The sequence below is a fragment of the Zophobas morio genome, unplaced genomic scaffold, assembly GCF_036711695.1.
Source record: "Zophobas morio isolate AGI-343-1 ecotype UQ-CSIRO unplaced genomic scaffold, CSIRO_AGI_Zmor_V1 ptg000020l, whole genome shotgun sequence".
Classification (NCBI taxonomy): domain Eukaryota; kingdom Metazoa; phylum Arthropoda; class Insecta; order Coleoptera; family Tenebrionidae; genus Zophobas; species Zophobas morio.
Window position 1 is genome coordinate 5471894 of NW_026972125.1, and position 25197 is coordinate 5497090.

Consider the following 25197-nt stretch of genomic DNA (forward strand, 5'->3'; position numbering starts at 1 on the left):
CGCTCCTAATTACAATTTTAATTGAATAGAAGAGAGACGGACCTTGGAAAAATTAAACTTTTAATTGAAGCTTAATCGAATTCTGAGGCTGCGCCATGTCTCCGGGAACAAGTCTAATATTTCGATATAGACGTCAATACGACACGTTCATTAAAACTTTGGAAAGTCTTTATGCCAAGAACAATGCCGATATGAAGCAGATTACGGCGGAAGGATATTAAAAATGGGGTTTGGGAGCGCCGGTGCGACTATTAAAGCCAGCAGGCTTGTTTTGTTTTGCAAATATCGAGATAATTCCGGTCGAGTGTGCCCCGATTACGCTAGAGAGACATTTTTTACGTCCCGACTCGTTTCCGAAAGTCCCGGAATCGACTTGTATTAATTTTGCCGGTCCACCGCAAAGCTCCGGTTTAAAAAGACTCCGGAATGTTTTCGTGTTTACAAAACTATAATCGAGGGTTTCGTGTCGCCTGAATTCGTAAAAGCGCAACCAACGTGTGACGAGTTTGCGTCTGAAACGAACAAAGAAACCCTATTAAAAATTAAGCGCGTATCGAACCTCGTCCCGCCGCCCCCGCTAACATTTTTACCCCACCCATCAGCTAATGGCCCCCAATTTAATGGATTAAACGCGCCCGCAATCCCATGTCAAGATTTCCGTCGAAAATTCATTCTTTTCATCCCGCAACAATGATTAATGTAGGCCGCCATTAGCGCCCCATGTGGGTGTACCATCTGTTTAATGCCCCGATACATCAAAACCCATCAGCGCGACACGCGCCCCATTCACACCCCCAATTAAATTTTCACCGCGTCGTTATTTATCCGCGCAATGAATAAATCGCCCCGGACGAAAATAAAGGACGTCTCGTACAAGCCGGAAATATCGACAGTCCGGGTTCCGGGAACAGACGCAAAAAGAGGGTCGCCCGGAATTCTAATGAGATACAAATGACTCGAGTCAACCGAATCCCATCGATCCGCCCGCTCAACATGTTCGCTTATCTGCACTCGCTTAATGTGTCGCACCATTTATAATGATTTCGTCGTTTGGAAACACTCATGAGTGTTCCAGCGCCCGAGGTCTGGAGCCGATAAAGCCCAAGATATGGCGACGCGTCGAAGTTGTTAAGGTGATACGAGCAACAAATCGACGCGTTTTTGTAGGCGTCATTAAACGGGGAAGGAAAAGTGCTTGGCGAGGGAACGCTTGGTTGGGCAGCAACTTGCACCTACGAGTACACGTACGACAACCCTTGTCGTTCAACAAGATATCTAGAAAGTATTAAGCTGGTCAGGTGCGGGATTCGAACCCACGCTCCCTTTGGAGAATCAGATCTTGAAACTAACGCGTTAGACCGTTCGGACAAGCTGATTACTCTTAACTGTTTTATTTAGTAAATAACTTACAATTCGATAAAAAAAGAATTGTCAGGTGTGGGATTCGATATCGCGGTCTCTCTCGAGTATCAGACTGACTACACTAAATTATCTTATTTATAAATCTCTACTTTCCTAATACTCTTTCTAATGAGGTGATAGTAAGGATAAATAAATCTGGGAAAAAATACAATTTCATTAAGAAAAAAGTTGAATCCAAGATTTTATTATTATTCAACATAAAATCCAACTTTGGTCTCAGAGTCCATTAGAATGAGCGACTAAAACAGAAAACGGGTGGGTGGGCGGGCTACTTTTGAATTTATTTATTTTGAATCTTATGTAGATTCTACTGTTTGTCAAAATAGAATTTAATTCTCGTGTTACAGAACATAAAATAAGTCAGTGAAAGGAGGAAAAGCAAAAAAAGATACCCCACCCACCCACCCCCTCTTCATTCTAGTGACTACTCTTAATATTGTTCAGTGATGACAAAGTTATTAGAATCTTAGACAAATCTGTTAAAACATTGGTGAGAAAATAAATAAATTGTTGAACAAAATATTTGGAAAGTAATAAGCTGGTCAGGTGTGGGATTCTAACCCACGCTCCCTTTGGAGAATCAGATTTTGAAGCTAACGCCTTAGACCGTTGAGCAAAGCGAATTACTCTTAACTGTTTTATTTAGTATACAATTTATAATTCGATAAAAAAGAATTGTCAGGTGTGGGATTCGATCTCACGCTCTCTTTCGAGAATCGAAGTTTAAATCTGACGCCTTAGACCGCTCAGCTAACCTGACTACACTAAATTATCTTATTTATAAATCTGTACTTTCCTATTACTCTATCTAATAAGATGATAGTAAGGAGAGAACTCGAGTCTTCACAAAACACAAGACGATGACAAACGTTTTATAAAAAGTAGTGGGGCTACTAGGCCACTTTGACCTCATTTGAGTTTGCTAGGAGCCCCACTATATAACTACTAATAAAATAAGTCAGTGATCTTCATTCTAGCGACTTAATAACAACTTATTATTATCTTATTGAAATCTTTCACAAATCTACTAAACCATTGGTGGAAAATAGATAAATTGTTTAACAAAGCTAGAAAGTATTAAGCTGGTGTTAAATAAGCATAGCGCACGTCTGGGAGAATCATGTTTAAAAAGCAAAATGATCGATGCTCCTCCCTTTAACACCAGTTCTATCTTAATAAATCATTTCATTGGCCCAAAGAAGACGGGCGGCGTTTACAATAACTGTACCTCAGTGTGTCCAGTTTACATGATTTTTCATTATTTAAACGGCGGGCGGGGCTAAGAACATAATACTTAGCCAACTCGACAGAGGAACATCTTTAGCCCCGCCCACCCACCCTATCTTCTTTTTAATGACCGATTTTATCCGATCTTAATGAAATGAATTATCTTATACTGAACAGAAATAAAACTAGTCGTTGTAATGAGAAGAGTGGGCGGAGCTAGTACTTGCCAAGAACATAATTAGCCCCGCCCACCCACCCTGTCTCCTTTTCAATGACTGATTTTGTCCGGTCTTCATCAAGTGAATGATTTTATACTAAAGAGAAATAAAACTAGTCGTTAGAATGAGAAGAATGGGCGGAGTTACTACTTGCAAAGATAAGATTGATTTTGGCAAATAACATACCTTCCAAGAAAACATAGGGAGGGCGGGCGGGGGTAACACCTGATAAGATAAGAATGATTTTGGCAAATGACATATATTCCAAGAAAATAGAGGGAGGGCGGGCGGGGCTAAGAACATAATAATGAGCCTACTCGACACAGGAAAATATTTAGCATCGCCCACCCACCCTGTCTCCTTTTCAATGACCGATTTTATCCGATCTTAATCAATGAATGATCTTATGGTGAACAGAAATAAAACAAGTTGTTAAAATGAGAAGAGTGGGCGGAGTTAGTACTTGCTAAGATAAGACTGATTTTGGCAAATAACATACCTTTCAAGAAAATAGAGGGTGGGTGGGCGAGGCTAAGAACATAATAATGAGCCCACTCGACAGAGGAACATATTTAGCCCCGCCCACCCACCCTGTCTCCTTTTCCATAACCGATTTTTTCCGATTTTAATCAAATGAATGATCTTTTACTGAACAGAAATAAAACTAGTCGTTAGAATGGGAAGAGTGGGCGGAGTTAGTACTTTCTAAGATAAGACTGATTTTGGCAAATAACATATCTTCCAAGAAAATAGAGGGAAGGCGGGCGGGGCTAAGAACATAATAATGAGCCTACTCGACAAAGGAACATATTTAGCCCCGCCCACCCACCCTGTCTCCTTTTCAATGACCGATTTTATCCGATCTTAATCGAATGAATGATTTTATACTGAACAGAAATAAAACTAGTCGTTAGAATGAGAAGAGGGGAGTGAGTGCAGCTAGTACTTGCTAAGACAAGACTGATTTGGCAAATGACATACCTTCCAAGAAAACATAGGGCGGGTGGGTGGGGGTAGCACCTGATAAGATAAGAATGATTTTGGCAAATGACATATATTCCAAGAAAATAGAGGGAGGGCGGGCGGGGCTAAGAACATAATAATGAGCCTACTCGACAGAGGAACATATTTAGCCCCACCCACCCTAACTTCTTTTAAATGACCGATTTTATCCGATCTTAATCAAATGAATGATCTTATACTGAACAGAAATAAAACAATTCGTTAGAATGAGAAGATTGGGGGAGTTAGTACTTGCTAAGATAAGACTGATTTTGGCAAATAACATACCTTCCAAGAAAACATAGGGAGGGTGGGCGGGGGTAGCACCTGATAAGATAAGAATGACTTTGGAAAATGACATATATTCCAAGAAAATAGAGGGAGGGCGGGGCTAAGAAGATAATAATGAGCCTATTCGACAGAGAAACATATTTAGCCCCGCCCACCCACTCTGTCCTCTTTTCGATGACCGATTTTATCTGATTTTAATCAAATGAATGACCTTATACTGAACAGAAATAAAACTAGTCATTGTAATGAGAAGAGTGGGCGGAGCTAATACTTGCCAAGAACATAATTAGCCCCGCCCACCCACCCTGTCTTCTTTTCAATGACTGATTTTGTCCGGTCTTATTCAAGTGAATGATTTTATACTAAACAGAAATAAAACTAGTCGTTAGAATGACAAGAGTGGGTGGAGTTAGTACTTGCTAAGATAAGACTGATTTTGGCAAATAACATACCTTCCAAGAAAACATAGGGCGGGTGGGTGGGGGTAGCACCTGATAAGATAAGAATGATTTTGGCAAATGACATATATTCCAAGAAAATAGAGGGAGGGCGGGCGGGGCTAAGAACATAATAATGAGCCTACTCGACAGAGGAACATATTTAGCCCCGCCCACCCACCCTGTCTCCTTTTCAATGACCGGTTTTATCCGATCTTAATCAATGAATGATCTTATACTGAACAGAAATAAAACTAGTCGTTGTAATGAGAAGAGTGGGGGAGCTAGTACTTGTCAAGAACATAATTAGCCCCGCCCACCCACCCTGTCTCCTTTTCAATGACTGATTTTGTCCGGTCTTAATCAAGTGAATGATTTTATACTAAACAGAAGTAAAACTAGTCGTTAGAATGAGAAGAGTGGGCGGAGTTAGTACTTGCTAAGATAAGACTGATTTTGGCAAATAACATACCTTCCAAGAAAACATAGGGCGGGTGGGCGGGGGTAGCACCTGATAAGATAAGAATGATTTTGGCCAATGACATATGTTCCAAGAAAATAGAGGGAGGGCGGGCGGGGCTAAGAACATAATAATGAGCCTACTCGACAGAAGAAAATATTTAGCCCCGCCCACCCGCCCTGTCTCCTTTTCAATGACCGATTTTATCCGATCTTAATCAATGAATGATCTTATAGTGAACAGAAATAAAACAAGTCGTTAAAATGAGAAGAGTGGGCGGAGTTAGTACTTGCTAAGATAAGACTGATTTTGGCAAATAACGTACCTTCCAAAAAAATAGAGGGCGGGTGGGCGGGGTTAAGAACATAATAATTAGCCCACTCGACATAGGAACATATTTATCCCCGCCCACCCACCCTGTCTTCTTTTCAATGACCGATTTTATCCGATCTTAATCAAATGAATGATCTTTTACTGAACAGAAATAAAGCTAGTCGTTAGAATGAGAAGAGTGGGCGGAGTTAGTACTTGCTAAGATATGACTGATTTTGCCACTTTTGAATTTATTTATTTTAAATCTTATGTAGATTCTACTGTTTGTCAAAATATAATTCAGTTCTCATTTTACAGAAAATAAAATAAGTCAGTGAAAGGGGGAAAAGCAGGGAAGTGGGGCTAAGTTTCAGCATTTTTTATTCTTTTAAAAAAGTTATCCCACCCACCCACCCCCTATTTATTCTAGTGACAACTCTTAATATTGTTAAGTGATGACAACGTTATTATCATATTAGAATCTTAGACAAATCTGTTAAACCATTGGTAAAAAAATTAATAAATTGTTCAACAAGACATTTAGAAAGTATTAAGCTGGTCAGGTGTGGGATTCGAACCCACGCTCCCTTTGGAGAATCAGGGGTGGGATTTTGTTTCTTGATCGAAGTGATAAATTATCACTTGCGGTAAATGTCATTGCGTAGCTTTTAAATGCAAAGTTTGCATTTATTCTTTGCACATAAGCTTATTAAATGCTCAAAAGTTTACAATTACCTTAATTTTAAGAACTTATAACTCAGAATTACGATTTTGAACTTCTATTTTGACATAAATTTCGAGGTTATGTCTCCAAAATTTATCACTTGATTCAGAGCTATCGAGAAAATATCACTCCATGAAGACTTGATTTCGTGACAGAATCGAGAAATGTGACAGAAATGTCTCCCCAACTCAGCCTCTCAACCAATCAGCAAACGAGATTTTATCACTATCGAGTTTTTTTCGATCGAGAAACAAAATCGCACTCCAGATCTTGAAGCTAACGCCTTAGACCGCTCGGACAAGCCGATTACTCTTAACTGTTTTATTTAGTTTAAAATTTATTATTCGATAAAAAAAAATTGTCAGGTGTGGGATTCGATCTCACGCTCTCTTTCGAGAATCAGAGCTTAAATCTGACGCCTTAGACCGCTCAGTTAATCTGACTACACTAAATTATCTTACTGTATCTTATTTGTAAATTGGTGAGAAAATAGATAAATTATTAAACAAAGTATCTAGAAAATACAAAATTGTCAATGCCCCTCCCCCCACATCAGCTCCACCTTAATAAATCATTTCATTGGCCCAAAGAAGAGGGATGGCATTCACAGTTGTGCCTCAATGCGTCTACTGTGTAGAATTTTTCTATTTTTTAAATGTAAAAGCTGACGGCAAAGCGGTTTTTCGAAAAAAATAAAATTTTATAAAAAAAAATAAATCCTAGATTCTATTAACTAGATATGTATATAAAATGCAACTTCAGTGTCAGAACCAATAAAATGGTGATCAAAACGAAGGAGGGGTGGGTGGGCGGGTCCACTTTTGACTAATTAAACATTCAAAATTCCACAATAGAAAGAGTTACTAGGACTTGTATTTGTACTAGAATGAGTGAGAACAACAATCATCCCAGCGCTCGTGTACACGCTCTGCACCCCCCCCCCACTCCCGTAAAGATTAATTTCGTTTTCGCAACTCCATGCAGCGCTCCCTCATGACGTTCTCCTTGGCAGAAGTCATACATCACTTTTTCCTTACCGAACCAATACATCACCCTTTCTCTCCCGCGCGCCCTTTCCCTTCCTTCCTCAAAGACATTCACCCGGCCCTCCAATGGTCCGGCTAAACTGATAAAGTTTCTGCGGCTTGCGCCTCCATAAATCGTTCACCCGTTTAGGAAATGTCGCAGCGGTCTGTATAAATCTCGATTTAAGTTGTTCGCGTGTAATCCGGGCCGAGATTGGCTCAGCACAGGTGCAGTATGCGACACAATTACGGCCCGACGTTTGATTGATGGAGGTGGAGTTTTCCGCTCGATGATGCACCCAATTAGCCGGTTTTTGTTTGCATCCGCTTTTAATTATGCCCGTAGCCCCTCAAGTACCCTGCGAAACAGGCGAAATTATTAGCTGCCGGCCAATAAAGGGGCTGCAGGGGCGCCGGGCCCAATTCGGAGTCTAATTGCAGCGCTGGCGGGTCCTAATTAACCGGAATTTTCTTGGGACGGGGCCGGGATTTTCGCAGCCAAGTCGAACATTAATTGCTTGTTTAATCAATGCGCGGGTGCCGAATGTGGCTTAAGTGGCGGCGAACAACGAGGGAGAATTCTGGGGGCTGTTATTGGAGTAGTAATGGAGTGGAGTCGAGGTGCGCACAACATGCAAGGGTATGATCAGAGAACATAGAGAAGCGTCGTAGTTTAAATTAAATGACGGTTGAGGAATACTCGACTTATGTTGGCAACAGTGTTTGTTTCTAACTATGAATAAAATTAAATAGAAAAAATTACACTTTAATTCAGGTCACACGAATTACAATTCGTCGTCTGAGAACTTGTTTGATCTACAGACCAGAGCGCATTCAAGCCAAAGTCGACCCTAAGCGTTCAGAAACGATTTGATTTATAAGCCATGATCCGTGATCTGATACACATCCTCACCGGTTTCGACCATAATTTCTTGCTGTTTCAAATTTCGAATTCTCAGTTTTTCGAAATTTTAGTTTGGGGACTTTTCAGCTTACTCCTATTTATTATTCAATTTTTGGATTTTACAATTTCTCAATTTTTCAATTTTCCGGTTTTCAGTTTTTCTCTTCAATTTTACGATTTTTAAATATTTCGATTTTTCAATTTTTGACTTTTATGAACTCTTTATTTGTCGATTTTTCAAATAATTCAATTTTCAGGTTTTTGGTTTTTCAATTTTTCTATTTTTTCAGGTTTCGATTTTTTAACTCCACTTCTTTGATTTTTCGATTTCTCAATTTTTTTATTTCTCAGTTTTTGGACATTTTTCGGTTTACTTATTATTCATTTTTTTGATCTTACGATTTGGCAGGTTTTTGATTTTTCAATTTTTCGATTTTTTGAAGGTTTCGATATTTCGACTTCACTTTTTTGATTTTTCGATTTCTCAATTTTTCGATTCTTTAGATTCTCAGTTTTGGGATTTTTCAGTTTTTCGATTCGTCAGTTTTTCTTTCATTTTTCAGTTTTTCGATATTTCAGTTTTGGGTTTTTTCAATATTTCTGTTCTGCGACTTTTCCATTTTTGAGTTCTGAATTTTACGATGTGGCGACTTTTTACTTTTTCTATGTTTAAATTTTAGATTTCTCAATTTTTTGGTATTTTAATTTTTCAATATTTAAAATTTTAGAGATTTCGATTTCTTGATTTTTCATTTCAGTTCTTCGATATTTCAGTTTTTCAAATGTTTTGATTTCTTAATCTATCGATTTTTCGACTTCCCGGTTTTAGATTTTCTGTTTTTCAATTGTCATTTTGTCAAATTTTCGATTTTTCAATTTTTCAAATTTGACATTTACAAACTGTGTTTTTGAATATTTCAGTTTTAGGATTTTGCAGGCTTTCCATTTTTCAGTTTTTCCTTTATTTTTCAATTTTTCCATGTTTCAGTTTTGGGATTTTTCAATATTTCGATTCTTCGACTTTTCGATTTTGGCTTCTGGGGTTTTCGATCTATCAATTTTTTTACTTTTTCGATTTTTCAATTTTTCGATTGCTTAATCTTTCGATTTTTCGACTTACCGGTTTTAGATTTTCTGTTTTCAATTGTCGTTTTAAATTTTTCGATTTTTCAATGTTTTGATTTCCAAATTTAGTTTCCAATTTTTAGTTTTTCTTTCATTTTTCAGTTTTTCAATTTTTCAGTTTTGGGATTTTTCAATGTTTCGACTCTTCGATTTTTCTATTTTTGACTCTTGGATTTTTTGATGTGTCGATTTTTTACTTTTTCGATTTTTCAATTTTTCGATTTTTAAATTTTAGATTTTTTAACTTTTAGATTTTTTAACTTTTAAAATTTTAGATTTTTATATTTCTCGATTTTTCATTTCAGTTCTTCCATATTTCAATTTTTCAAATTTTATATTTTTCAATTTTTCAAATTTGACATTTATAAACTGTCAATTTTTCGATTTTTCAGTCAATCGATGTTCTGATTTCCCATTTCTTGACTTTCAAGTGTTTCGATTTTCCCGTTCTTCAACTCTTTAATTTTTTGATTTTTCAGGTTTTTATTTTTTCAATTTTTCGATTTTTTAAGGTTTTTATTTTTCGACTTCACTTTTTGGATTTTTCGATTGCTCAATTTTTCGACCTTTTTGGTTCTCAGTTTTTGGATATTTCAGTTGTTGGATTTTTCAGGTTTTCCATTTTTCAGTTTTTCTTTCATTTTTCAATTTTTCGATATTTCAGTTTTGGGATTTTTCAATATTTCGATTCTTCGACGTTTCGATTTTTAGCTTCTGGAGTTTTCGATGTGTCGATCTTTTTACTTTTTCGATTTTTCAATTTTTCGATTGGTTAATCTTTCGATTTTTCGACTCACCGGTTTTAGATTTTCTGTTTTCAATTGTCGTTTTAAATTTTTCGATTTTTCAAAGTATTGATTTCCCGACTTAGTTTCCCATTTTTAGTTTTTCTTTCATTTTTTACTTTTTCGATTTTTCAACATTTCGATTTTTAAATTTTAGATTTTTTAAATTTAAAATTTTAGATTTTTCGATTTCTCGATTTTTCATTTCAGTTCTTCGATATTTCCATTTTTCAAGTTTCCGAACTTTTCAAATATTTCGATTTCTTAATCTTTTGATTTTTCGACTTCCCGGTTTTAGATTTTCTGTTTTTCGAATGTCATTTTGTCAAATTTTCGATTTCTTAATTTTTCAAATTTGACTTTTATAAACTGTCAATTTTTCGATTTTTCAATTAATCGATGTTTTGATTTTCCCACTTCTTGACTTTCGAGTGTTTCGATTTTCCTGTTCTTCAATTCTTTAATTTTTTGATTTTTCACGTTTTTGATTTTTCAATTTTTCGATTTTTTAAGGTTTCTATTTTTCGACTTAACTTTTTGGATTTTTCGATTGCTCAATTTTTCGACTTTTTAGGTTCTCAGTTTTTGGATATTTCACTTGTCGGATTTTTCAGGTTTTTCATTTTTTAGTGTTTTTTTAATTTTTCAGTTTTTCGATATTTTTGTTTTGGGATTTTTTGAATATTTCGTTTCTTCGACATTTCAATTTTTGGATTTTTCGATTTCTAGATTTTTCATTTCAGTTCTTCGATATTTCAATTTTTCAAATTTTAGATTTTTCAATTTTTCAAATTTTAGATCTTTCAATTTTTCAAATTTGACATTTATAAACTGTCAATTTTTCGATTTTTCAATCAATCGATGTTCTGATTTCCCATTTCATGACTTTCAAGTGTTTCGATTTTCCTGTTCTTCAACTCTTTAATTTTTTGATTTTTCAGGTTTTTGATTTATCAATTTTTCGATTTTTTAAGGTTTCTATTTTTCGAGTTCACTTTTTGGATTTTTCGATTGCTCAATTTTTCGACTTTTTAGTTCTCAGTTTTTGGATATCTCAGTTTTCGGATTTTGCAGGTTTTCCATTTTTCAGTTTTTCTTTCATTTTTCAGTTTTGGATATTTCAGTTTTGGGTTTTTCAATATTTTCGATTTTTGACTCCTGGATTTTTTGATGTGCCGATTTTTTAAGTTTTTCGATTTTTCAATTTTTCGATTTTTAAATTTTAGATTTTTTAACTGTTAAAAATTAAATTTTTCGATTTCTCGATGTCTCAATTTTTCAAGTTTTCGAATTTTTCAAATGTTTCGATTTCTTAATATTTTGATTTTTTGACGTCCCGGTTTTAGATTTTCTGATTTTCAATTATCATTTTGTCAAATTTTCGATTTTTCAGTTTTTCAAATTTGACATTTATAAACTGTCAATTTTTCGATTTTTCAATTAACCGATGTTTTGATTTTCCCATTTCATGACTTTCTAGGGTTTCGATATTCCTGTTCCTCAACCCTTTAATTTTTCGATTTTTCAGCTTTTTGATTTTTGATTTTTAGTTTTTTTAAGGTTTCGATTTTTCGACTTCACATTTTGGATTTTTCGATTGCTCAATTTTTCGACTTTTTAGGTTCTCAGTTTTTGGACATTTCACTTGATGTTTCATTTCAGTTCTTCGATATTTCAATTTTTCAAATTTTCGAATTTTTCAAATGTTTCGATTTCTTAATCTTTTGATTTTTCGACTTCCCGGTTTTAGATTTTCTGTTTTTCAATTGTCATTTTGTCAAATTTTCGATTTTTTAATTTTTCAAATTTGACTTTTATAAACTCTCAATTTTTCGATTTTTCAATTAATCGATGTTTTGATTTTCACATTTCTTGACTTTCGAGGGTTTCGATATTTCTGTTCTTCAATTCTTTAATTTTTCGAATTTTCAGGTTTTTGATTTTTAATTTTTTATTTATTTTAAGGTTTCTGTTTTTCGACTTCACTTTTTGGATTTACCGATTGCTCAATTTTTCGAGTTTTTAGCTTTCAGCTCTTTAATTTTTTGATTTTTGAGGTTTTTGATTTTTCAATTTTTCGAATTTTTAAGGTTTCTATTTTTCGACTTCACTTTTCGGATTTTTCGATTGCTCAATTTTTCGACTTTTTAGGTTCTCAGTTTTTGGATATTTAATTTTCGGATTTTTCAGGTTTTCCATTTTTTAGTGTTTCTTTCATTTTCCAGTTTTTCGATATTTTAGTTTTGGGATTTTTCAATATTTCGATTCTTCGACATTTCGATTTTTGACTCCTGGATTTTTTGATATGTTGATTTTTTTACTTTTTCGATTTTTCAATTTTTCGATTTTTAAATTTTAGATTTTTTAACTTTTAAAATTTTAGATTTTTCGGTTTCTCGATTTTTCATTTCATTTCTTTCAATTTTTCAAGTTTTCGAATTTTTCAAATGTTTCGATTTCTTAATCTTTTGATTTTTCGACTTCCCGGTTTTAGATTTTCTGTTTTTCAATTGTCATTTTGTCAAATTTTCGATTTTTTAATTTTTCAAATTTGACTTTTATAAACTCTCAATTTTTCGATTTTTCAATTAATCGATGTTTTGATTTTCACATTTCTTGACTTTCGAGGGTTTCGATATTTCTGTTCTTCAATTCTTTAATTTTTCGAATTTTCAGGTTTTTGATTTTTAATTTTTTATTTATTTTAAGGTTTCTGTTTTTCGACTTCACTTTTTGGATTTACCGATTGCTCAATTTTTCGAGTTTTTAGGTTGTCAGTTTTTGGATATTTCAGTTTTCGGATTTTGCAGGTTTTCCATTTTTCAATTTTTCGATATTTCAATTTTGGGATTTTTCAATATTTCGATTCTTCGACATTTCGATTTTTGACTCCTGGATCTTTTGATGTGTTGATTTTTTTACTTTTTTGATTTTTCAAATTTTAGATTATTCAATTTTTCAAATTTGACATTTATAAACTGTCACCTTTTCGATTTTTCAATCAATCGATGTTGTGATTTCCTATTTCTTAACTTTCGAGTGTTTCGATTTTCCTGTTCTTCAACTCTTTAATTTTTTAATTTTTCCGGTTTTGGATTTTTCAATTTTTCGATTTTTTAAGGTTTCTATTTTTCGATTTCAGTTTTTGGATTTTTGGATTGCTCAATTTTTCCACTTTTTAGGTTCTGAGTTTTTGGATATTTCAGTCTTTGGATTTTGCAGGTTTTCCATTTTTCAGTTTTTCTTTAATTTTTCAATTTTTCGATATTTCAGTTTTAGGATTTTTCAATATTTCGATTCTTCGACTTTTCGATTTTTGGCTTCTGGAGTTTTCGATGTGTCGATTTTTTTACTTTTTCGATTTTTCAAATGTTTCGATTTCTTAATCTTTTGATTTTTCGACTTCCCGGTTTTAGATTTTCTGTTTTTCAATTGTCATTTTGCCAAATTTTCGATTTTTTCATTTTTCAAATTTGACTTTTATAAACTGTCAATTTTTCGATTTTTCAATTAATCAATGTTTAGATTTTCCCATTCCTTGACTTTCGAGTGTTTCGATTTTCCTGTTATTCAATTCTTTAATTTTTTGGTTTTTCGGGTTTTTGATTTTTCATTTTTTCGATTTTTTAAGGTTTCTATTTTTGGATTCCACTTTTTTGATGTTTCGATTTTTCAGTTTTTAGATATTTCAGTTTTAGGATTTCTCAATATTTCAATTCTTCGCTTTTTCTGTTTTTGAATTTCTGGATTTTTCGATGTGTCTACCTTTTTACTTTTTCGATTTTTCAATTTTTGAATTTTTAAATTTTAGATTTTTCAATCTTTTGATATTTTAATTTTTCAATATTTCTTAATCTTTCGATTTTTCCTGGTTTTAGATGTTCTGTTTTTCAATTTTTCGATTTGTTAATTTTTCATTCTCGATTTATTGAGATTTGATTGTTCAGGTTTTCGATTTATCAGTTTTTCAATTTTTTATTTTGGCCTATTTCGGTTTCTCAGTTTTTCCAGTTCTACATTTTTTCGTTTTTTGATTTTTCCGTTTTTCCAGTTTTTCAACTTTTAACTTTTTGTTTGTCGATTTCTTTACTTTTCGATTTTTCGATTTCATCACTTTTCGATTTCTCGTTCTTTTGATCTTTCAATCTCTCACTTTTTCAATTTATAAACTGTGCAATTTTTAACCTTTCAAGTTTTCGATTTTGACCTATTTCGGTTTCTGAATTGTTCGACTTTTCGACTCCACGATTTCTTGATCTTTGATTTTTCGATTTCTCGGTTTTTCGATTTTCCAGTTTTTCGATGTTTCGATTTTTCAGTTATCCGATTTTTTAAATTTGGTAGTTTCGATTTCTCGATTTTTCGTTATTCAGTTTTTAGATTTTTGAATTTTACATTTTTTTGATTTTCTGATGTTCCATTTTTCGATTTTCAGTTCTTCGGTATTTCGATTTTTCAATGTTTCGGTTTTACAATTTTTTAAGGTTTCGATTTTTCGATTAAGTATTTTAATTTTTCATTTTTTTTCTCACTGTTAATATCATACAAAAATTGTCACTAAAAACATTTAAAAAAAATTCATACAAAATAGAACAGTGTTTCCAAAACATTTTGCCGAAAAAAATCCATTGGGTTACTACGATTTCAACAATATTCTTAGTTTAAGACGTTTTGCTAGTATAAAACACAAATAAAGAATTAATTCGTAGTTAAACAAAAATGTAAAATCATCTAAATATGTACCAAAAATATTCACTTAGTCGTTACAAAAACCGACCAAACAACTATTTCCCGCATAAATTATAGTCCAAATCAACCAAATCGCTTCTGAATGCTTAGAGTCGACATTGGCCTGAACACGCTCTGGTCTATAGATCAAACAAGTTCTCAGGCGACGAGTTGTAGTGAAACAAGCTTTAGACTATTTAAATTTGGCGCTTGAGGACTCCAATGTCAATAAGGGTGGTTTTGCAAAATCAGCCTGTATGTGGCATGTATATTAATCTATGGTCACGGATGCTATTCTATGTATATTTGGTTGCATAACTTTGACGTAAACGAGAAAAATCCAACTAAGTTTTTTGTTTAAAAAGATATCACCTTGCCTTATATAAGTAAATCCTCTCAGGGCCTCATCATCGCTCCTTCACACGTCCGCCCCTCCCGCCCCCATCTCGATTCCCAATATAGATTGAATTTCGAATTATGCTGATGAGAAACATCGCCTCTGATAAAATTCGTTATCTCCGCTGTCGAAAAAACGTCATCACTGTGATCAAACTTGTTAATTCCGCGTCGGAGAAATATAAGCTCGAGCTTTCCCTCTGAAATTCTCGATAAACTTTCATGAAATGAAGTCACCGCGCCGTTTCCATAAACCGACTTTTTTATTTTTCAAACTCCGACGCAACCACGGACTTATTGTTTTACGCCGCTGTATACACGGAGATGATTATCCGCATTAATTCATCAACAATGGAAAAGCCTCGTTTATCTGCGTTTTATTAACTGTAAAAAGCTCTTTTTAATAAATTATATAGCGTCACAGCGTATAACAAACGGCAGCGATAAATTTGCGGAGTAAAGCTTGATATTAAAAGGAGGATTAAACGCGATGTGGACATAAATTCTGCGGATATTTATTAGTGTGTTTATTGATTCCGATGGCCGGAATCAGCGCAATTCGAAAATACAAGCTGGCTAGAATTAATCAAACAATTTCGATTCGAATTTGGCGCGTGAATGACGTCGACGCCCATTTCAAGCTACTCCTAATCACCGCATCGATTCTTCTGCGCTCCGAAATTAGCCAAATTCCGTTTTTCCGTGACTCCGTCCCGCGTTCGTGAAATATTGTTGCTGATACGACACAAAGATTTCCATAATGATCTCATTTCTCGCGTAAAGTTGCGCCGTTTTACTACCGGAAATAAAAATTTTATAACATCTTCACCATAAACCCTTGCAAAACAGCAATCCACTTTCAATCAAAAACCCATTTGTTTCCGCGGAACGCCACAAGGTAGGCATGGATGCCCATTCCCGGATTTATTTTCATTGTTGTTGGTGTCTTCCAGGACTGTCCCTACCCGTGCACGTGCCCAGCGGTGGGCCAGGAAGTGTGCAAGGGGTGCGAGGAGTGCCCCCGGCAGCTGGGGGAGCCCTGCGCCCAGGACCGGCCTTGCGACATGCAGAGGGGGCTGGTGTGCCGCTACAAGCATGGAGACGCGGAGGGGGTGTGCAGGGGTAAGTTGGATATCGAATACTTAAGTAAGGAAATTGATTGTCCGGCGTGGACGCAGCGGTTATCGGTGCGACTTTTTTACGATTTCCCCTTCGACCCTTTTAATTCTAGCGCAACTAACTACAGGATTGGAGCGGATTAAACCCGTCGCGATTTAATTACGGCGTGTATTCTTTACGTCCCGGGAGCGCAGGCGTGTCTCCAGTACACTTCATTAGACCAGAAACTAGCTGAAGAGCAAAAACGTGCAACGCTTCGGGGCTTTCACAGCTCCGTCGTTATTTTGTAATACAAACGACCGCCACCGCGGATGGAAGGGGGCGCACAGAAGCTCGAACAAGTTACGGGCGGCTCCGTTCCCGTAATGCAGTTTCAAAGGAAAAATAAACTTAATTAAGAGCGCAGGACTCGCTATTATCCTAAGCGATGCGCCGGTTTTTCTATTTATTAAAAGCGAAATAGGGTGTAAAATGTTACTTCTGGACCAGGACAATTGGCGTTTTAAAAATCAAGGTTGAATTTGGTCCAGAAGTAACATTTTACATCCTGCTAAGCAAACACACAATTTTCTCAAAGGTGGTCGCCCCTTTGGAACGTTCTTCTAGTAATTACGCTCCAGGTACGCTAATCCCGTTACGACGGCTTTTAGACGCTTCATTAGTGTGTTTTGCATAAATTTCGACCGGCTTTGTTCCTTTATTGAGTATTTGTTGTGCAGGAAGTCGGTAGGCAGCGGTTCCAAACTTTTTGTTTCCTGAGCATGAGCTAACAGAGAGCCGTAGTCCTGTGGAGAAAATCTTGGGGTCTCTGGTTTTTGGTTTTTAAAAAAATAAAAAAAAACTCTTCCGCATTTTTATAGAAATAGATAGTACAAACCCTTGAGATTCTTTCGAGTTAAAAAAAAAACTAGGAGCCCCGAGATTCATTAACATTATTATAAATGTCACTAGGAGCCCCCAAATTCTTTCAAACTCATCATATAAAAATATCTTGCAAGCCGCGTGATTCTGCCTCATTCTTATAAATAGAGAGCGGATTTTATGAAATTTGCATATCCTATATTTTTTGCATATAAGTCTTGATATTTTGTATGTGAACGAATCATGCTAATTAAAAATGAATGCAGCTATAAAAAAATTGCATATTTGCATATATTTGCCTTCTGCTGCATATTTCACGTATCGGGTGCATATTTTGCATATTTATCAATTTTTGTGCTAATTTAAAAAAAATGTTATTCTTTTGGCATTTAACTAGAAAGACGAAATTTCATATTCTCCTGAGCTTCAAATAACTAGGAAATGTTTAGGTTATATGGTAGTTTAGAGAATCCACTGGGTGTTAAGCCATCCTTCCAGGTAAATTCAGGCCCTAATTACTTTTGGAAATACGGTTCATTCCCAATATTTTTGTTCGTTACTTAAGTGTATTAATGGTATGTTTTATGGTGGTCGAAGACACGTTATCCTATTATTTTTCATCGTGAGTTTGCATTGAAAGCATTTAAAGTAATACAGGTGTGTCAATATGTCGAAGATAACTTAAATTAATTTATGGATTAAACCTTTTCCTGAACTTATTCTTCAAGAAGGAGTTGTGTTTTGTCGCGCCTGCTCTATTTTTACATCTGTGGACGTAGTATGCAGTTTTTCTATTTACAAATACATACTTTTAAATCACGGGAAAACTTTTTGTTAGAAGATTCGAAAAATATTTAAAAATAAATTGTTACCAAAATAGAAATTAAATAGTCGATTACTTCTATTTTTTAATTTGTTCTGTTTATATTTATTTTTTAGTATAAGAGTATTACCTTTAAAAATGTGATTTATGTGTTAGTGAGATGTAATCAAACACCTTGCAATGTGATTTATGTATTTTTTGTAATAAAACGTAAGCTCGGGAAACCTGTTTTTGTAATTTGTAAATAAATTTAGTTGGGTTATTAAGCTTTTTTTTTTATTTTTGGAGCATATGCAACTGCATATCTCTGCATATATTAAGAAAATTACTGCATATTTGCATAAATTTGGTGCATATCATATGATCATATTTGCCAAAATTTTGCTGCATATTTTCCGCTCTCTACTTATAAACATTATTAGCGACTTCCCAGATTCTTCCATATCGTATATAAAACAGTACAAGAAGTCCCCAGCATTTTTATAAAACTCACTAGGAGCCCCCGATACTCTTTTACAATCTTTATAAAAAGACAGTGAAGCCCTCGAGATTCTTTCACATTCCTGATAAAAAAAGACACTAGAAGCCCTCGTGATGCTTTTACATTTACACTAGGAGCCTCCGAAATTTTTTCATACTCTTCATATAGGTACAAAGAGGCTAGAAGCCCCAACATTCCTCCACATTCTTATAAAAATTATTTGGGGCTTCCAAGATTCTTCTATATCCTCTGTGAGACACTAGAAGCCCCCGACATTTTTACAAATTTTTATAAAACTCCGTAGGAGCCTCCGAGATTCTTTTAGAACTTTTATAAAAAAAGACACAAAAGGCCTCCGAGATTCTATTACATTCGTGTTTCTTCCACATTCTCAAAAAAAAATACTAGGAGCCCCCGAGATTCTTCCACATTATTATAAATGTCACTAGGAACCCCCGAAACTCTTTCCAACTCTTCATATAAAAAGAGCTTGTAAGCCGCGTGATTCTTCCTCATTCTTATAAACATTATTACGGACTTCCCAGATTCTTCCATATCGTATATAAAACAGTACAAGAAGTCCCCAGCATTTTTATAAAACTCACTAGGAGCCCCCGATACTCTTTTACAATCTTTATAAAAAGACAGTGAAGCCCTCGAGATTCTTTCACATTCCTGATAACAAAAGACACTAGAAGCCCTCGTGATTCTTTTACATTTACACTAGGAGCCTCCGAAATTTTTTCGCACTCTTCATATAAAAAGAGCCCACAAGCCCCAACATTCCTCCACATTCTTACAAAAATTATTTGGGGCCTCCAAGATTCTTCTATATCCTCTGTGAGGCACTAGAAGCCCCCGACATTTTTACAAATTTTTATAAAACTCAGTTGGAGCCTCCGAGTTTCTTTTAGAATTTTTATAAAAAAAGACACCAGAAGCCTCCGAGATTCTATTACATTCGTCTTTCTTCCACATTCTCAAAAAAAAAATACTAGGAGCCCCCGAGATTCTTTCACATTATTATAAATGTCACTAGGAACCCCCGAAACTCTTTCCAACTCTTCATATAAAAAGAGCTTGCAAGCCGCGTGATTCATCCTCATTCTTATAAAAATTATTAAGGACTTCCCAGATTCTTCCATATCGTATATAAAACAGTACAAGAAGTCCCCAGCATTTTTATAAAACTCACTAGGAGCCCCCTATACTCTTTTACAATCTTTATAAAACGACAGTGAAGCTCTCGAGATTCTTACACATTCCTGATAAAAAAAGACACTAGAAGTCCTCGTGATTCTTTTACATTTACACTAGGAGCCTCCGAAATTTTTTCACACTCTTCATATAAAAAGAGCCTACAAGACCCAACATTCCTCCACATTCTTACAAAAATTATTTGGGGCCTCCCAGATTCTTCTATATCCTCTGTGAGGCACTAGAAGCCCCCGACATTTTTACAAATTTTTATAAAACTCAGTAGGAGCCTCCGAGATTCTTTTAGAATTTTTATAAAAAAGACACCAGAAGCCTCCGAGATTCTATTACATTCGTGTTTCTTCCACATTCTCAAAAAAAAAAATACTAGGAGCCCCCGAGATTCTTCCACATTATTATAAATGTCACTAGGAACCCCCGAAACTCTTTCCAAATCTTCGTATAAAAAGAGCTTGCAAGCCGCGTGATTCTTCCTCATTCTTATAAACATTATTACGGACTTCCCAGATTCTTCCATATCGTATATAAAACAGTACAAGAAGTCCCCAGCATTTTTGTAAAACTCACTAGGAGCCCCCGATACTCTTTTACAATCTTTATAAAAAGACAGTGAAGCTCTCGAGATTCTTACACATTCCTGATAAAAAAAGACACTAGAAGCCCTCGTGATTCTTTTACATTTACACTAGGAGCCTCCGAAATTTTTTCACACTCTTCATATAAAAAGAGCCTACAAGACCCAACATTCCTCCACATTCTTACAAAAATTATTTGGGGCCTCCCAGATTCTTCTATATCCTCTGTGAGGCACTAGAAGCCCCCGACATTTTTACAAATTTTTATAAAACTCAGTAGGAGCCTCCGAGATTCTTTTAGAATTTTTATAAAAAAGACACCAGAAGCCTCCGAGATTCTATTACATTCGTGTTTCTTCCACATTCTCAAAAAAAAAATACTAGGAGCCCCCGAGATTCTTCCACATTATTATAAATGTCACTAGGAACCCCCGAAACTCTTTCCAACTCTTCATATAAAAATACCTTGCAAGCCGCGTGATTCTTCCTCATTCTTATAAACATTACTAGGGACTTCCCAGATTCTTCCATATCGTATATAAAACAGTACAAGAAGTCCCCAGCATTTTTATAAAACTCACTAGGAGCCCCCGATACTCTTTTACAATCTTTATCAAAAGATAGTGAAGCCCTCGAGATTCTTTCACATTCTTTATAAAAAAAGACGCTAGAAGCCCTTGTGATTCTTTTACATTCATACTGGGAGCCTCCGAAATTTTTTCATACTCTTCATATAAAAAGAGGCTAGAAGCCCCAAGATTTCTCCACATTCTTATAAAAATTATTTGGGGTTCCCAAGATTCTTCTATATCTTCTATGAGACACAAGAAGCCCTCGTTATTCTTATACATTCTCAAAAAAAAACACTAAGAGCCCCCCAATTTCCTCCATTTTTTTTATAAAGAAGACGCTAGAAGTCCGCGAGATTCTTTCACATTCTTTATAAAAAAGAAACTAGAAGCAGTCGTGGTTCTTTCAATTCTCAAAAAGCACTAGAAGCTCTTAAGATCCATTACAATTCCTCATAAAAAAGAGACTGAAAACCTACGAGATTCTTCCATTTTTTTTTATAAATAAGAGATAAACGGCCCCCAAATTTTTATAAAACTCAGTAGGAGCCTCCGAGATTATTTTTAAAATTTTTGTAAAAAGACAGTAGAATCTCGCGAGATTCTTTCACATAATCAAGAGAAAAAGAGAAAACACTAAGAGCCACCGAAATTTTTTCACAATCTTCATATAAAAAAAAGACTACAAGCCCTGTGATTCGTCCAGATTTTTATAAAAATTATAAGGGCCTTCCAAGATTCTTCTGTATCCTCAATGAAACAAAAAAGTCCCCGACATTCTTACTAGGATTTGCCAAGATAAGAATGTTTTTGGCAAATAACATATCTTCCAAGGAAACAGAGGGTGGGTGGGCGGGTCTAAGAACATAATTAGCCCCGCCAACCCACCCTGTCTCCTTTTCAATGACTGATTTTGTCCGATCTTAATCAAGTGAATGATCATATATTGAACAGAAATAAAACTAGTCGTTAGAATGAGAAAAGTGGGCGGAGCTAGTACTTGCTAAGATAAGACCGATTTTGGCAAATGACATATCTTCCAAGAAAACAGAGGGCGGGTGGGCGGGGCTAAGAACATAATAATTAGATCACTCGACAGCGAAACATAATTAGCCCCGCCCACCCACCCTGTCTCCTTATCAATGACTGATTTTGTCCGATCTTGATCAAATGAATGATCTTATACTGAACAGAAATAAAACTAGTCATTGTAATGAGAAGAGTGGGCGGAGCTAGTACTTGCTAAGAACATAATTAGCCCCGCCCACCCACCCTGTCTCCTTTTCAATGACCGATCTTATCCGATCTTAATCAAATGAATGGTCTTATACTGAACAGAAATAAAACTAGTCGTTAGAACGAGAAGAGTGGGCGGAGTTAGTACTTGCTAAGATAAGACTGATTTTGGCAAATAACATACCTTTCAAGAAAATAGAGGACGGGTGGGCGGGGCTTATATTTGATAAGATAAGAGTGATTTTGGTAAATGACATACTTTCCAAGAAAATAGAGGCCGGGTGGGCGGGCCTAGTATTTTTATCTATCTGTCTATAAGATAAGAATAATGATGGCAAATAACATATCTTCCAAGGAAATAGAGGGTGGGTGGGCGGGGCTAAGAACATAATAATTATACCACTCGACAGAGGAAAAAATTTAGCCCCGCCCACCCACCCTGTCTCCTTTTCAATGACCGATTTTATCCGATCTTAATCAATGAATGATCTTATACCGAACAGAAATAAAACTAGTCGTTAGAATGAGAAGAGTGGGCGGAGTTAGTACTTGCTAAGATAAGACTGATTTTGGCAAATTTCATACATTCCAAAAAAATAGAAAGCGGGTGGGTGGGGCTAAGAACATGATAATTAGCCCACTCGACAGAGGAACATATTTAGCCCCGCCCACCCACCCTGTCTCCTTTTGAATGACTGATTTTATCCGATCTTAATCAATGCATGATCTTATACTGAACAGAAATAAAACAAGTCGTTAGAATGAGATGCCTGGGCGGAGTTAGTACTTGCTAAGATAAGACTGATTTTGGCAAATAACATACCTTCCAAGAAAATAGAGGGCGGGTGGGCGGGGCTAGTATTTGATAAGATAAAACTGATTTTGGCAAATAACATACCTTCCAAGAAAATAAAGGGCGGGTGGGTGGGGCTAGTGTTTGATAAGATAAGAGTGATTTTGGCAAATGACATACCTTCCAAGAAAATAGAGGGCGGGTGGGCGGGGCTAGTATTTGATAAGATAAGAGTGATTTTGGCAAATGACATACTTTCCAAGAAAATAGAGGGCGGGTGGGCGGTGCTAGTACTTCCTAAAATAAGCCTGATTTTGACGAAAAAATTTGTTTTTTCACATCCTAGATTCTATTATTAATTTCCACTCCCACTCGACAGAAGAACATAATTAATAATGAACACCAATTTTCTCCTAACGAAGCTGAATATATGGCTTTGGCAGAAAGTAGAACTACAAAGAGCATTAAAACACTCAAAACGATACGAAGCTGCCGGCTAAGAACCCGGTTTTCTAATCAAGATTGAAATACATTGATTTTAATGTAGTAAGCAAGTTTAATTAACGTTTTTATACAGAGTGAGTATTATAATAACGGGACCTTGACCAAATTTTAATGCAACACAAAATACATAACTCATATGTAACACTTTTTACATTTTATTTTTCTAAAGTGTACAAACATAGTTACCTAGTGGTTAATTTTGGCTTTCGCAATAATTCTATGTGTCAGTTTTGGGTTCCTATAAGTTTTTAAATATACCGATAGGCGACATCCATCCGACCAAATCTTTAGATGTTTAGAAAAAACGTTAAGACAAAATTAGCCGAAAGAAACAAGATATAGAGGACTTATCGCTACTGGTGTCGAAAATGAAATTCGTGTAATTGAAGCCGTGGACAATGACCCAAAAAAATTATAACACGACAGGTAGGAATATCTCAATCTTCCGTTTAAAAAATTTTGAGAGCGAATAAGTTTCACCATTACCATGTGACGTTTGTGCAAGATCTAGAAGAAGAAGACTTTCCCAAAAGAATACAATTTTGCAATTTTATACAACATCAACTAGAATCGGACAACAATTTTTTATTCAAAGTTTTGTTCAGCGATGAAGCAAGATTTGTCAATAACGGCACAACTGTCACTATTATTCCCAAAATAACCCACACTGGATCAGAACAGCTCAGTTTCAAAGTCTTTATTCCATAAATGTGTGGGCAGATTACGTAATTGACCCATATTTCTTCGAAGGCTACTTAACTGGAACAATTTTGATTAACGTCTTTCAGAAACAGTGACAACTAAGTACGTTGATCCTAAAAACGCATGTGTTAATTTTGGAATTTAGCAATAACTGATACACGTCGTATATTGTGTTTCAGTGAAAATTGGTCAGGGTCCCGTTATTACAATACTCACCCTGTATAATAATAGAGCTATAATAACAACTATACCCTCCACACAAAACAATCTCCATTTTTCCGAATCCGTTCCGATCCTCCCTAAATCCGCCTTATTAATCGCATCAGCGGCTCCCTTTGCTCTGTTCCGCGTTATCACGGCGCTACATCAAAAGCCAACCGCAATCCGATTATCGGCTCTCTGTGTTCCCTACATGTTGCACCTGACAGCTCATCCTTGTTTACACGTGTGCTGAAATCGGTCTGGCACGTGTGCACTCCGAATGCGCCCAGATGCAGCTGCCAACTCGAGGAGGAAACCGGGGGCGGCTAATAAAATTGGAATTCCATCAAGGGGGCTTAGGGTATGCAGATTATGGGCGAATCCGCTACGGGATAAAAAGACGAAGAGTGGAAGGACAAAGAACGACGATAAACTCGCCTGTCAGATTACTTTTCGTTCCGAAGGATTAGGCGACGTTGTGGCTTAATGCAGCGTAATTGTTATGTCTTCATTCAAATGGCGCGAAAAGGATTTGCTCGAGGAAGGACAAATCCGTGACGGGTTTTACTTGTTGATGATGGGCGGACACGTGTGGAGTCGGCTAAAAATACCGGAGTTGATTGCGGTGTTGAGTGGGAAGCGAGCAAAATAAATTAACAAGGGCACGTGTGAAAATTTCGATTGTGGAAGGAGGGAAAGAAGTCCGGCTGACGTTTCATCACTAGAGAGCGGATTTCTAGGTTTAATGCTTTTTGTGAAAAATGTAAGCACTTCAAAAATTTTGTATATATGTAATTGTGATACAATTTGGAGTCATTTGATACATTTTTTTTTATACTTATTTGTTTTTTTTTCAATTTTATGCATATTAAATCTTATATGCTTATTTAATGCTTTTTTCGACGAATATGAGTTTTAATGCATATTTTGTTCAAATGCCGGCCTTGTCGGGATGACAAATACTTGTTAGTTAGCCGTATCGTATCGTATGCATTTTACCTGGACTTGACCATTGAAGTACACTTACTCAAGACCCTTTCTGTGAATAGGTTCCGGTCG

General features: G+C 35.6%; 1 protein-coding gene across 1 annotated transcript in view; it reads left to right on the forward strand.

Moving 5' to 3' along the window:
• LOC135131511 (CCN family member 1) overlaps window positions 1-25197 on the forward strand; it is a 187494-nt gene that overhangs the window by 77083 nt on the left and 85214 nt on the right. Inside the window, exon 3 of the mRNA XM_064059288.1 lies at window positions 16010-16178. Coding sequence (XP_063915358.1) covers window positions 16010-16178 — 169 coding nt within the window. The remainder of the gene's footprint in view (window positions 1-16009; window positions 16179-25197) is intronic.